This window comes from Furipterus horrens, unplaced genomic scaffold (assembly GCF_987537825.1).
Source record: "Furipterus horrens unplaced genomic scaffold, mFurHor1.1.pri manual_scaffold_7, whole genome shotgun sequence".
Taxonomy (NCBI): domain Eukaryota; kingdom Metazoa; phylum Chordata; class Mammalia; order Chiroptera; family Furipteridae; genus Furipterus; species Furipterus horrens.
Genome location: NW_028327177.1, coordinates 92,195,555 through 92,210,069, shown reverse-complemented (window position 1 = coordinate 92,210,069; position 14,515 = coordinate 92,195,555). Strand labels below are relative to the sequence as shown.

Genomic DNA, 14,515 nt, shown 5'->3' with positions numbered 1-14,515 from the left:
GCCAAGATGGAGGCATAGGTAGACACACTTCACCTCCTTCCACAACCATTACATCTACCTCAAAACAAAAAACAACCAGAACTACCAGAAAACCATGAAAGTCCAACAAAGATATAAAGAAGTAATACTCATCCAGACAGGTAGGAGGGGCAGAGATGGTGAGCTGGGGTGGAGAGGATACGGTGTGGGAGCAGCAGGGAGGCAGTGTCTGTGGCCGGCCAGCGGAAAGAGCAGTCACACATTATAAGAGCCAGGAGAGACACCTGGGGAGTAATCCCAGTTCCAGGTCAGACCTCAAAGCTCACAGCTCCAGCACCAGGAAAATAAAGTCCCATTGCTTCTGACTGTGAAAACCAGTGGGGGGTTGGGGCAGTAGAAAAAACTGCCAATCTTCAGGAGAGTCCATTTAGAGGGGGGCTCCCATGTATGCAAACCCATCCACTCTGGGAACCATCTCCAGGACAATAGCTAGTTTCGTATGGGAAGCGGGTCAAGTGACTGGAAATGGGACGAGTGTGGAACAAGCAGCATTGTTTCCTCCCTAACCCTTCCCCCACATACAGAACCACAGGTGGTTAAACGGGTTGCCCAGCACTGATGGTACATAAGGCTCCACCCATTACAATGTAACAGGTGCGACAGCTCTACCTAATATAAAGAGCCAAACACAGGAGGCTGTCAAATTGAGGAGTATGGCCTAAAAGAGAGAAGATTAAGACTCCAGAGGGAGGACTAAGTAATGAAGGGATAGCCAACCAAACAGATGAAGAGTTTAAAACACTGGTTATAATGACGCTTACAGAAATGATTGAGTACAGTCAATGCACAAGAGAAGTGAAGGCTATACTAAGTGAAATGAAGGGAAATCTACATGAAACCAATGGTGAAGGGAAAGAAGCCGGGGTTCAAATCAACGATTAAGAACATAAAGAAGTAAATAGTCAGTACAGAATGAAAAAACAAGAATTGAAAAAAATGAGGAGAGAATTAGGAACATCTGGGACAACTTTAAATGTACCAACATCCGAATCATAGGGATGCAGAGAAGAAAAGATCAAGAAATTGAAAACTTATTTGAAAAAATAATGAAAGACAACTCCCCCATTGTGGTGAAGGAAACAGATGTACAAGTCCAGGAAGCACAGAGTCCCAGACAAGCTAGACCCAAAAAGGACCACACCAACACACATCATAATTAATAAAGAGAGAATCTTTTTTTCTTTTATGTGTTTTATTGATTATAATGTCCCAATATCCCTTCCCTCTGCTCCCCTCCACCTGGTGTCCCTTCCCTCCAGTTGCCCCCCACCTTTTAGACCATGTCCATTAGTTGTGCATATAGTTCTTCTCAACCTGTCTATTCCATTCCCTCCTACCATGATCCTTAATTCCTATATCATCTCCCTCCCTCTCCCCCTTCCCCCTCCCTGTTGACCTCCCCCCAATATGTTCCCCATACCTATAGTTCTTTTTCCACTCTTGTAGCTTGTTTAGTTTGCCTTTGTTTCAATTCCCTAGCTTCTGTTGTTGTTTCTTGTGATGCAGTTTTCATTTTAGATTTCATAGTTTTGATCCTCCTTTTTCTAAACCAGTCCCTTTAACATCTCATATAACAGTGGTTTGGATCTAATGAACTCTTTCAGTTTTGTTTTGTCCTGGAAACACTTTCTCTGCCCTTCTATTCTGAATGACAATTTCGCTGGATAGAGTATTCGTGGTTGTAGGTTTTTGCTTTTCATTACTTCGAATATTTCTTGCCAGTCCCTTCTTGCCTGCAGGGTCTCCCTTGAGAAGTCAGCTGATAGTCTAATTGGGACCGCTTTGTACATGATTCTTTTCTTCTCTCTTGCTGCTTTTAAGATTCTCTCTTTATCTTTAACTTTTGACATTTTGATTATAATGTGTCTTGGAGTGGTTCTCCGTGGGTCCAGTTTTTTTGGAACTCTCTGTGCTTCCTGGACCTGTAAGTCTATTTCCTTCCCCAAGTTTGGGAAGTTCTGCTTTATTATATTTTCACTTAGTTTTTCAATTTCTAGTTCATCTTCTTTGCCCTCTGGCAAACCAATGATTCTTATGTTGGGCCTTTTATAGCTGTCCCAAACGTTTCTGATCCTCTCATCCTTGCTTCCCGTTTCCTCTCTCTGCACTGGTTGACTGTTTGTTCCTTCTCTATGTTCTGGTTTGTTGATATGAACTCTGGATTTTTTTCCCTCACCATCTGTCTCGTATGTGGTTTTGTTCCTTTCAGTATGAGTGTTTTTCGATTCTTTCTCATCTTTTTCCAGATCTTTTGTTAATTCTGTAAACCACCTGATAACAATGGCCCTGAACTGAGCCTCTGACAGGTTTCTTATTTGTTCATCTGTCAGGTTCTTCATCTGTTGCCTGGTGAGCTGCGCCACCGGGATTTCTATAGTTGTCTGCCTCATTTTGACAGATGTGTTTTGTTTTCTTGGGCCGCCTATAGGGGGCAGTGCCTGTGTACTCGTCACGACCCAGCGACCAGCGGCAATCGCAACCTTTTTCACTGCGCTGTGGCCCTTTGTTGTCACAACCCAGTGACTGGCGCCGTTCCGCAACCTTTCTCGCTGCGCTGCGGTGCTTTGTTGTCACAACCCAGCGACCGGCGCCTATCCGCAACCTATTTCGCAGCGCTGTGGCGCTTTGTGTGGGGGCGGGGGTCCAAGATGGATTCACACAGTTATTCCACTAGGAGACTGGGATCCGTCCTCCCGCACTCTGGGCCTCACTGTTCAAGGCGATGTGGTGGCTGCTTTCCCCAGCATTGGGGTCGCGAGCTGCCGGGGGTTCGACTGCAGCCGGGATTGTTCTCCCTGCCGCTGTCCCTGGTGCGACCGCAAACAGCACCACCCACGTTCGCTCTTCCTACCTGCCCAAAGGGCGCCGCTGGTTTATAACTTCATACGTTGGGCTTCCATGTAGTTTTATTTTCTGGAATTTCTAGTTATCTTTTGTTTTGAAGTAGTTATATTCCTCTCTAGTTGTAGAGGGAGACCGAGCGTGTCCGTCTAAGCCTCCATCTTGGTCGGAAGTCCTAAAGAGAGAATCTTAAAGGCAGCAAGAGAAAAGAAGAGAGTTGCCTACAAAGGAGTTCCCATTAGACTGTCAGCTGATTTCTTAAAAGAAACTTTGCAGGCAAGGAGGGGTTGGCAAGAAGTATTCAAAGTGATGAAAAGCAAGGGCCTAGAACCAAGATTACTCTATCCACAAAGCTATAATTTAGAATGGAAGGGCAGATAAAGTGCGTCCCAGACAAGGTAAAGCTAAAGGAGCTCATCATCACCGAGCCATTATTATATGAAATGTTAAAGGGACACATTTAAGAAAAAGCAGACGACCAAATCTATGAACAGTAAAATGATAACAAACTCACAACTACCAACAAATGAACCTAAAAAAACCAAAAACAAAATAAGCAAATAACTAGAACAGGAGCTGGACCATAGATATGGAGATCATATGGAGGATTATCAGTGGGGATGGAGAAGAGGGAAAATGGAGAAAAAGGTGCAGGGATCAAGAAGCATAATTGGTAGGTACAAAATAGACAGGGGGACATTAAGAACAGTATAATAAATGAAGAAGCAAAAACACTTATATGCATGACCCATGGACATGAACTAAGGGAGGGGAGGATTGCTGGAGGGAAGTGGGGTACTGGGCAGAGAGGGGCAAAGGGGAAAAAAATGGGACAACTGTAATAGCACAATCAATAAAATATACGTAAAATATTAAAAATAAGTAAAAAAAGAAATTAAAAATAAAAATCAGGTCTTTCTGAAAAAAATAATGAGTAACTAAAAAAAGCAATGTAAAGAGATATAAATCACTTGCTAGGACTTTTTTTTTTTTTTTTTTTTTACCACTGAGTAACAAGATAACATTTAAAAAGTAGTCATTCAAATATATGTATTCCAGGGATTGTCTAAAAATTAGAGGATTTGTAGGAAGTTACCTAAAACATCTATGAAGTGTATACTTTGATTTCCTGATACACTAACTCTGTGGGAAGAGAAAGAACTAGAAGTTACAGTATTTAGCATATTTAAGAAGGGAAATTTTACTCTAAAAACGAGTGGGCTCACTGAAGTATTTTTGCCTTATATTATTGTTGGGCAGTTTTATTGTTCAAGAGCAGTGGATAATAGAACATGTTTGGGGAAATAGTTTTCTTACATGAAATTTTTAATTATAAAAAGTATTTTTTCCCACAAGATATAAACCTCATTAAATACAATTATTAGGAAAGCTAAAAGTGAAAGCTAGAGTTTTACAAGTACATAGTTCTGGGACTGCCCCTAGAAAAGCAAAAATTTTAATTTTTAAAATTTGAGAAAGGAGGGATTAAAACATAAAATCGATGGCCACAAAAGGAAATAATTGAAACAAGAAATATAGTACTATTTCAGTTGGTAAGCTACCGTGATCATTGCTGATACTTGCCATTACTGGCCATGGTAGATTTTTTCCAATTATATTTTATATTTAAATATATAATAAATGAATTTCAAAATAATAAACTTAGAACAAAAATATCATTAAAAACAGTACACTTTAAAGATATTATTTGATGTCTGAAAATGCATATCTTATATTCGATTTTAGTAAGCTATTCCTTCACCCTTCCATTTATAACCACACAGAATCAAACTCCCAGTAATCTCCAAAGTTTGGTATTTTTAAACACAATTTTTGAGTGACTGGTTAAACTGTTTATTTACTTTTTCAATGTTTGGCCATCAAACACACTGAACACACAGATCACTATCAAAGGTAAAAATTTCCTTTTGGTAGAAGTAAAGCATGTGTCAAGAAAGGTGAGAGAGTCTATTTAATGTTGGGTACAGGACGAGAGGAATTGATCAAACCTTTTGATCGGAAGGGGATCTGTCTGTCTATGTGTCTATTTATCATTGTTCTGCCTCTCTTCCTTTCCTCCTCATCATGGGCTAAGAATTGCTTCAGGCACTGCAGATACTTGGAATATAATGGTAGACCAGAATTTAATCCCAGCCATCCAATGACTTTCTCCTGGAGGCAGCCAGAGTCATAGAGTGATTTGAGGCAGAGGGATGCCACAATGGCACCAACAGAAGGCATGGGTATGAATGAGTTCATGTGAATATTGTTTGTGAGATGTCTAGAGACTTCTATGGAGATACTAGAAAGGGAGGCCAATTAGGAGACGATTAAATTGTTATAACCAGGAACACTGAGGTGGCTGTGTTAAGGCAATGGCGGTGATGGTGGAGAGCCTGGCTGACTTGAGAGTTCTGTAGAATGCAGAGTATGTTGTACTTTGTGACTCTGGAAAGCTCTCACATGGAGTCTGATGTCACTAATCCTGTCACGCTATAATTTTCCATTCTTGTAGGAAGTAGGTGGAATTAGCAAACAGGGTTCTCAAGAAAGGTACACTCAGTCTAGAACCTCCCCTAGGAATAGCTTGCCTATCTGTAGTAAAGAATGAAAATATCATAGTGCCCTAGGATGTTTTATGAATATTTCCTCTTGGTACTCATTCTGGGCCTACATTTTCTTTGTCTATGCTGGCTTTATCTTTTGTTACATATATTTCTTTATAAATGATAGAGAAACTAATTTTTCAGAGTCCCAGATAGGGTAAAGAAAAGATGGTGAGTAGGTGTAAATCCATATAAGAAGGGCGAGAATATTTCTGCACTTACAACAGTACTGCAGGCACTGGGCAACCCGCTCTGCTATCACATACTGGGTGAGCTGTCCTTTACTACCATTCTGTGGACCTGAGGAAATTCATATGGTTGAAGAATCCTGCCTTTACACAGAAAACAGGAGAATGCCAGAGACCTAAACAATGCCTACTGTCCCAAATTACTAGAGAATGAAGTGGTGACTCTTGCAATTTTTGTTTCATAAAGATAGAAAAAGAAGAAGGTAAACAGAGAATATCAATATCTTCCAAGTCTTAGTTCTGAGAAGGTATGGGTGGAACTCGGAGAGATTTGTTTTTTAATTCAGTCTGGCTACTAGACAGTGTTCTGTCTTCTCCAACCTTTCTTTTTTTAAATTCAAGTTTAATTTCCTATAATTGTTATACACAATTGGCAGAGGGATTTCTGTGACCAAAAGACCTCCTACAAATTCACTTCCATAATATTTTCATAATAAAAACATTAGAACATAAGATATGGATTTAAAACATATTAGACCTAAAAATAGGTGGGTAAGTGAAAAAGGTATAATTATGACTCTTGGGCCCATATCTCTGGATCACTCTGGGATTCCATTTTATATATGACATAGGAAGAAATTAAGAGCTTTTGTAATAAACATTAGTTCAATAAATTTTTATTAAGCTCCTTTTATGTGTAAGGCATTTTCTGAGCACTAAGTAAGATACGCAAATAAGAACGTGGACACTGCCCTCAAGAGAAATAAAATCTAATAGCAGAGAGATAGATACCTACAAAGGTAATAATTTTATAAGGTAGAAGATAGTAATAGAAGATAGTAAATGTAATTTTAAAAGTTTCAGATGTACTATTATGAGAATTTAGAGGAATGCATGGAAAACCACATATTTGCTACACCATTTATAAAACATTTTAGGTAGTCTATTTTTCCCACCTTATGGTGGGTCAGAGTAGAGTTTTCTCTTCCTTCCAGTAGTTTACTCAGGTAAAAAATATTTCATTTTGCTTGGCATGAGCAATGATTATATACAGAGAAATATTCATGAGTATATATATGGACATTCATCTCACACTCTTCGTAATGTGATGGGCCAAGATGTGGAGATGGACCAGGAAATGGACAGATTTAGCTGTGTTCCCTGGTGAGCATCATCTTGGTTGTATTGCATTTCCACAGTAATATGTTTCCATGCTATTTTAAATACATGGAAAAGACAAATGACTGGAGAATCTGGACAGTGTACAAAAGTCTAGCTTACTTTAGCTGCCCCAGAACCACTAAATCTAGTTTATCCTAGATTCTGAAAAGAGAATTAGGATATATGAGAAAGACAAGATGACATATGAGACTAATATTTTGATTTAAGTCAGGTGAACAAAAAATAGTGTAGTATTTACTAGGAGTGGTGCACTGGCAAAACCCTATTCCTTTTACTTAGTAATGCTTTGTCTTACTAAAATCGATGATATAGGTATAGATGATGTTCATTGGTTTTACATATGTAACTCATTTAGGCTCAACATGGTTTCTAGATTATTTTTTTCTATATAACGTATATTTGTTATATGCGTAAAAAGTTAGCTTACTATGATCTGATTGAAAAACAACTACTTTTTTCCCTTTGTTTTATGGTTTAGCTACTGAAAACCTGTACAGCAATTGCATATAATTTGTCAGAATAGCAAAGAAATTGTCAATGCTATTTTCACATCCCAATCATCTGTTCATCTGTTTTTCAGAAGAACAAATACAAAATGCTTTCGATTTAACTTAATCTATTTTTTTTAAGTCCCAAATCTCTTGAACTGGTTGTCTTCTGGGCTCAGAAGCATTTGTTTGTTAACTGTTCAATCACGCCCCGGTGCCAGGAACATCAATAGCGTTTGCCTGATTAACTGTAACACAGCATATGTACGCTGAGGATGAGAATGATTTCCCCAAGGAGCCAGCACTTCCTCTGTTGAACTACGTTTCTTAAAAGGACACGCAGATGGGCATCTGGATGAGCTCTGGATGCACAAAATGGATTGCTCTTGCTGAGCTGAAAATTTAAAAGGCAATTGTAATGACTCTTGAGGGCCATCTACTTGGAGCAGATGGGACCTAGGCTTTTTGTTTCACAACTTTAATGTTGAGTGAGTCAGGATAGAACCCTGTTTTAGCCTTTGTAAAACTGGATGATTGTATTTCAATTGATGTTTTAATTCAGTCCACCATGAATAATGTCTTATATAACATTCTTAAAAGTTCTGTAACAAAACACATCTGCAATATTCCAAACACACTTTGATGGTAGTATTAAATTTGTAATTTAGATTGAGTCAGTAGGGGTTTTCACTTTTGTCTGATGTTTTCATGACTAAATGTGTGAATTGACAGCACACCTTTTAGCTAAGCTAGAGGACAACAGAGATGATACAGCTATGTATTTCCAGTGTCAACCAAAGAGCACAGTGTTTGCAAAAATATAGCTAAAGATATTAGTCATAACAGAATGAAAAAATAATTTCTTCTTTGATGATAGCAAAATTGACCATTCAAATGTGTCTTAAATGTCCTTACTAAAAAATCAAACTCAAGAAGTATTGCTACTTCAACCTTGTGATTTTATAGGAAATTATAACGTAATATTTTCTTTGAATAGCAAAGATAATTGCTAGTGGTATCTTACAATGCAGTTTACTTGTTTATAAACAAATAAAATGAAAGGAAGATGTGGCTTTCTAACAAGTAACTAACCTGCAGCATGCTTGATATTAAAAGAAGTTGGGTGAAGTATTTTTGTGAACATCTTTACCTATAGCCAGTGATGCTTCACACAAAAATCATAGAAAGATTACAGAGACTGTATGGGATGGACAAACATAATCATGTGAATATTTGAGAAAAATGATGATACTTTCTTAATTGTTCAAGACAAAAACATACTTTTCTCTAAGTTATATTTCATGCTCTTTTAACTAGTAACGCTAAAGATTTCTTGTGAAAACTATCCACACCACATATTTATCTGCAAGATGTATATTATTTTATTATTTTTTAAAAGGTTTATCTTAATTTTTAAAAAATATGTTATTTATTTTCAGAGAGAGGGGGAGGGAGGAAGAGAGTTAGAGAAACATTGATGGAGATAGAAATACCGATGGGTTGCTTTTCCTACACTCTCCAACCAGGGACTGAACCTGCAGCCCAGGCATGTGCCCTGACTGGGAATCCAACCAGCCACCTTTCCCCGATATGCAACCAACTAAGCCACACTGGTCAGGGCAAGATGTTTATCTTTCAGCAGAAGCTGTAGAATGTTATTCTCGGCATTCAATAGTTTTATAACCTTCTTTATCTGCCTTCAACAATGGAGAGCTAAGTTATAGTAACTAAGGAGCCTGAGACTTTTTCAGAGAAGAACAGAACTTCAAAAGATAACAATAAAGACATGTAGATGTGAACAGCCTAAAAGAATTACTCACACAGAGTAATATTAAATTTGCCTGACAGGTTTAGATAGTATGTTATGTTGTAATTTATAATATGCAGCAATAAAAATGTCAGTCAATATAGTCAAAATAGAGTCCTCCTATTTTTTTTTTTTTTGCTGTGTGTGTGTGTTTTAATTCAAATACAACTGACTACCATAGCCCTCTACAGCATGATAGAAATGAAAGATAAATACATCTACACACCCAAGACTTGGCTGGAAGAACCAAAGACAACTCTAAGTGCATTGCTGAGGATAACAATAGGCCAAAGTGGTGAGGAGAAGAAAAACAAGAAAGATCTTCCAAGACAGTCTTCAAAGGCAAGCCAAGGACTTCCTAGAAACTTTCCTGGAGTTCTATGTCCAAGTGCATTTCAAAATGACTGACATTGTGCATGCGTAGGAGACTCTGGGGTCTTAATCTAGAGAGGGAGGTGGGTCTCAGGGGGCTGGGGGGTTGGCCATGCCAGGGGGAGGGACTTGATCCAAATCTAGATCAATGAGCACCGCCGTGGCTTCCTCAGGTTTCTTGGTAACTGTCTCTTCCCTGGTGGTCATGGTGACCCTGCGTCTGTTTTTTTTCTAACACATAAATTGACTTTTAAAAGTTTTTAAAGGCTACAGAGAAATATAAGCAGCTTCAGGTAGACCAGATACCCTTTGTACTGAGTGTGTAACTGTGTGTGAGAAAAGTAATTCAAAGCCATTAGTTAAGTAAGTAAGGATGAATGGTTTATAGTATAACCTAGATATATATGCTATCAGGGAAAAAAATAAAATGAAATAACTACCCAGTGCTAAAAAAAATACCTTGAAAGCAACTATACCAGTAAAGCTAAGATGAAGGACTAAAATGGCCCTTTTAATCTGTTTGTAATTTTGTCCTTTAGGTCTCCAAAAAGTCAGATGGAGAGAAGATCCAATGGCTTCCCAGCTAATTTGAACACTATTAAGTAGTCACTACACAAAATTCATGTCCAAATATGGGTAATTTTTTGGCTCAAGTGTTCTAGTTTGGACTGTTATACAAGACAAATTACCTGTCCTTGCAGAGATCTGCATTAGTATGTGATACACAGCCAGAGTGGGGAAAAAGTGACAGTACTTCTAAATAAGAAATTAAATTAGGGGAGTAATAAAATATTAATATAGAGCTAACTGTTTCAAGTTGCAAACCAGATGTATATATCTAGAAGCCACACAGAATAATGTCACAAGATACAGAGACAATAATAGTAAACTGCTTTTTTCTTTCAGATGCTATAATAGTGTAAAAGGCATTCTGTTTTAATAGCTGTCCTAAACAATTTGTCTTACATGGTAGTCTTGATTTTATAGCTGTCCACAAAATATATTTCCATACTTTGCTTTTCAAATAAGATGTACAGCTTCAAAGTTAATTATTAGGAATATTAGTATATATGACTGCCTAAAGAATAAAATATATAGTAAGGCAAAGACTAAGACAAGAATGCATACCAAAAATTTATACTTTTGAGGCTCTCACACTAATGAAGATCTGAGATGTGAATTATTTTAGCAACTTAAATTACAAAGACAATGTATCACTTAAAGCTTATTTTAATTAGCTTTTTCTATCAAATGTACTTTTCCTTTATCATAATAACATGATTTAATTTTGCCTAGTTTATATGCTACTGAATACATCTAATTTTCCTTTAAAATACTCAATGGTATTATAGCAAATTAAGTCTTTAAAGTATAAATTATAAACTTCAAGCATAACAAGTCATGTAATTATTACTCATTCATCCATTATTGTTTATAACATAACATGTTTTTCTTGAGTATAATTATGTTACTGTAAGGATAAACATTATAAAATAATGCAACTAATAGTAAGGATGCCTAAATCAACAAAACTGATTTTTCTCTAAAGGCTATATGTAAATAAACATTTTAAATTTGTAATTCAATTTCCCATTGACTTATCAAATTAATAAATGGGAGAAGTAATCCTATAGGAAAAGAATTTACCAAGCAAAACAAAACAAAATCTCCAAAGAAACCAATCTGATAAATAAGAGATCATTACAAATTCTAGAACTTATTTAAATATAGCTCAGCATTTTTGTTGGTTGCATTTTTGTATTTTAGTTTTTGTCCTGTTATTGCCTCTAACAGCAACCCCCAAAGCTTGCATAATATGTTGAGGCTTCTGCCCCTCTCTGGCAGCCAGGGTAGGTGTTAGCAATGAGATGGTCTCACAACAGACTCCAGCCACATGATACTGGTCATTCTGATGGCCATGGCACAGGTGTGACCAAATAGCTATGCCAGTTGGAGCTTGGGTAATGAATGATCAATTTATTTTCAATTTTATGCAGTTGGTAATAAGTACATGTGTGCATAATAAGCACTAAAAGATGCCAGATGTAGAGTATCTAGTGGCAAAAGAAAGTCATAAAAGTAATAATAAATTAAAATATTCAGAACTAATATTATTCATTTTCCCATGGAGCTCTATCGCTTCTTCTCAAGGTTTATTCTCACATGGTGTTAGTTAAAGTGCAGTTTCCCCATAACACTTCTCTCAAAGTTTCCCAGACAACTACCGTTTCCCACCTGCCATGAAATTTCCACTATCACAGTGATTCTTTTGGGTTAGGAAAGAAAGATGGTGCTGTGCACAAGGGAGGAGAATGAGTCTATCTTGTTAATAAAATGGTATACATTAATTTATCAGATTAGCCAATTAATACTGTAGAAGAATTGACCACTGGAAAGGGGACAATAGAGATGTTGAAGACAAATGTCCACTTTACAGTTTTATAGCTTAAGGTTATTCAAATTGAAAGAAACAAATGTCCATAGCAACATTTAAAATGCTGTCATCAAATGTACTATGTTATATACGAAGGAGTTTGTAGTAGGTTCATGTTTGGTATAACTAATAGTTTCATCACATGCAGAAGCAAGAGTATTATTGAAAAAGGATATTCCCATGAACTTTACTACAGAAACTCATTAAAAGTTGCAAAAAACCATAATTATTGCCTGAACAATCTCACCATATTCTCAACTGGCTCTGAAGGTAGGAGCTATGGATTTAATCTACATCCCACTGACTAAAGAGGGATTCTTGATCAGTTATAATTATTAAAACAAGGGTTTGTAAGTATATACAAGTTTTTCTAATTATTTTTGTAATTTCTGCATAGAAATGATTTGTATAATTTTACTAAACCATAGCTTGACTATAATCTACTTTTTAAATACAGGTAATTTGTCTTATATAACAGTTCAAATTGGAACACTTAAGCCAAAAATTATCCATATTTGGACATGAATTTTGTGTACTGACTATTTAATAGTGTTCAGATTAGCTAGGAAGCCATCAGATCTCTCCATCTGACTTTTTGGAGATCTAAAGGACAAAACAGATTAAAAGGGCCATTTTAGTCCTTCATCTTAGATTTACTGGTATTGTTGGTTTCAAGGTACTTTTTAAGCACTCAGTAGTTAAGCTATTTCATTTTTCTAGAAAATATTCACGTCTATTATTTAAGAATAAAGCTAAAGAAATTTCACAAATAAACTCATTTCATATGGGGAAGAAAGATTTATCATCATGTTTACTTATTAAATAAGTGTTTAAGACCTATATTCAGTTTGGTTTTTAATAAGTTCTTTCTAAAACTTCTTATAAATTTACTAATTTATAAGATATATTTGTATTCTAAGTAATTGCAAACAAAAAACCTCCTATAAGTCAAGTCCCAGAACTAATCCATGATTTATTATCTAAACTTTAATTGGCACAACTCTTGAAATTCTGGGACCATATGGAAAATAATGAGCCCTAATAAGTCTAAGGTGAAAAGATGGCAGGGAGTAAGGAAGACAGAAAACCATCAATTCAGAATGCTTAGCTAATGCAACACCACTTCCTCAGAGATCTAGAACAATGTGTTCTCAATGTTTCACTTGTTTTGCTATCATAACTCTAAACCACTTATTATTTCTCCTTCTATGAGACAATGATTAAAATGAAAAGATAAAAAAACCCAAAACTGGTTTCTATAATTAAAAATGAAATTGGCTGTTAATAAAAAAAGCCAGCAACTTAGAGTTACCATAACAACCTGAGGCAACTGTTGACTGACATTGCAATCTGCTGCATTTTTATAAATAGCAGTTGATTTCCCCTCTTTTATTTCAACTAGTTTTAGTGTTTTTCAGAGGTAATGGAACAACATTGCTTTAAAACTATTTCACCCATCAAATAGTGTACCTCTTCGCAGTTGTCACCACCATAAAAATCATCCTCCAATTGGATCACACTGGTATCCTCTTCTAGATCCAAAATAAAAGGGCACCCCTCTGGGGACATTTTCTGAGTCTTTCCATGAGGTGCTGATCGTGGTCTTGATGAAAAAGTGAAAATGTCTTTTGGAACAATCTGGGTTTCCTCTGCCTGTTGGTCATGTCCACTTTCCCTCCTGCCTTCCAGCCACAGATGTGAACTGTGGCAGAAGTCATCATCCAGAGGTAGAGAGAGTCTGCTGGATGCTAAGTGGGAAATGTGATCATCATTTTCGGGAAATATCCATTCATCTGACATTTGGAAAAGATGACAACAATTAGAGCAGTATTCTATAAGTGTTATTTTAGGCAGGTAGTCAAGTTAAAATTTCTTGTTATTGAAACAAAAATTTATTAAATAATGCAAAAGTCAAGATGGTGGTTTACCCACCATTTTGTAATCTGTCAACATCTAACCCACAGATCAGTGCCGATAGCTTTGAGCAACTCACACGCACTTCCTCACCATCTGAGTTGAAATACTAGCCCAGAAATTTATAAGTCTGAACTAATTATCACCTGTCCTGCAGCAAGTTCTTTATAGCACAGCTTCATTAATTTGACATTCCAGAGGGGGGAAATCTTCCAACTTTAAAAGGGTTGACTTACTAATCTCTTCTTTTAACTGCGGGAGGACAGAGTACTTAACAAGTTTCTTTAAACAAAGTATCTGGGCATTGTCCGGATTATAAATCATGGAGAAGAAACCACGAAAAGGTTGACAGCTTTTTCTCTCTATGCTGCCGACTGAAACAGGAAAATTTACAGACTAATCTTAGTAGACTTTTCAAGTAATAGTAAATCTACAGAGATATTTGTTAATGTGACCCATGAATTTTGCTGGTGAAAAAGAACTTTATGTTTAATATTAGGAGAGAATGTTTTGATATAATTTTTTTGCACAGCATTATTTGTTTTCATTAAAAATACTACATACTACCACTGAGATACATTTTTATCAAAACTTTAAAAAAGGATAATCTTTTATTTAACATTGAGATAAATTTTGTAACTATG

General features: G+C 36.5%; 1 protein-coding gene across 1 annotated transcript in view; it reads right to left on the bottom strand.

Annotated features, from left to right (window-relative positions):
• Positions 1-14,515, bottom strand: part of CFAP20DC (CFAP20 domain containing) — a 254,456-nt gene that overhangs the window by 72,482 nt on the left and 167,459 nt on the right. The window contains exon 11 of the mRNA XM_090282941.1: positions 13,428-13,750. Within this exon, the coding sequence (XP_090139067.1) occupies positions 13,428-13,750 (323 nt within the window). The remainder of the gene's footprint in view (positions 1-13,427; positions 13,751-14,515) is intronic.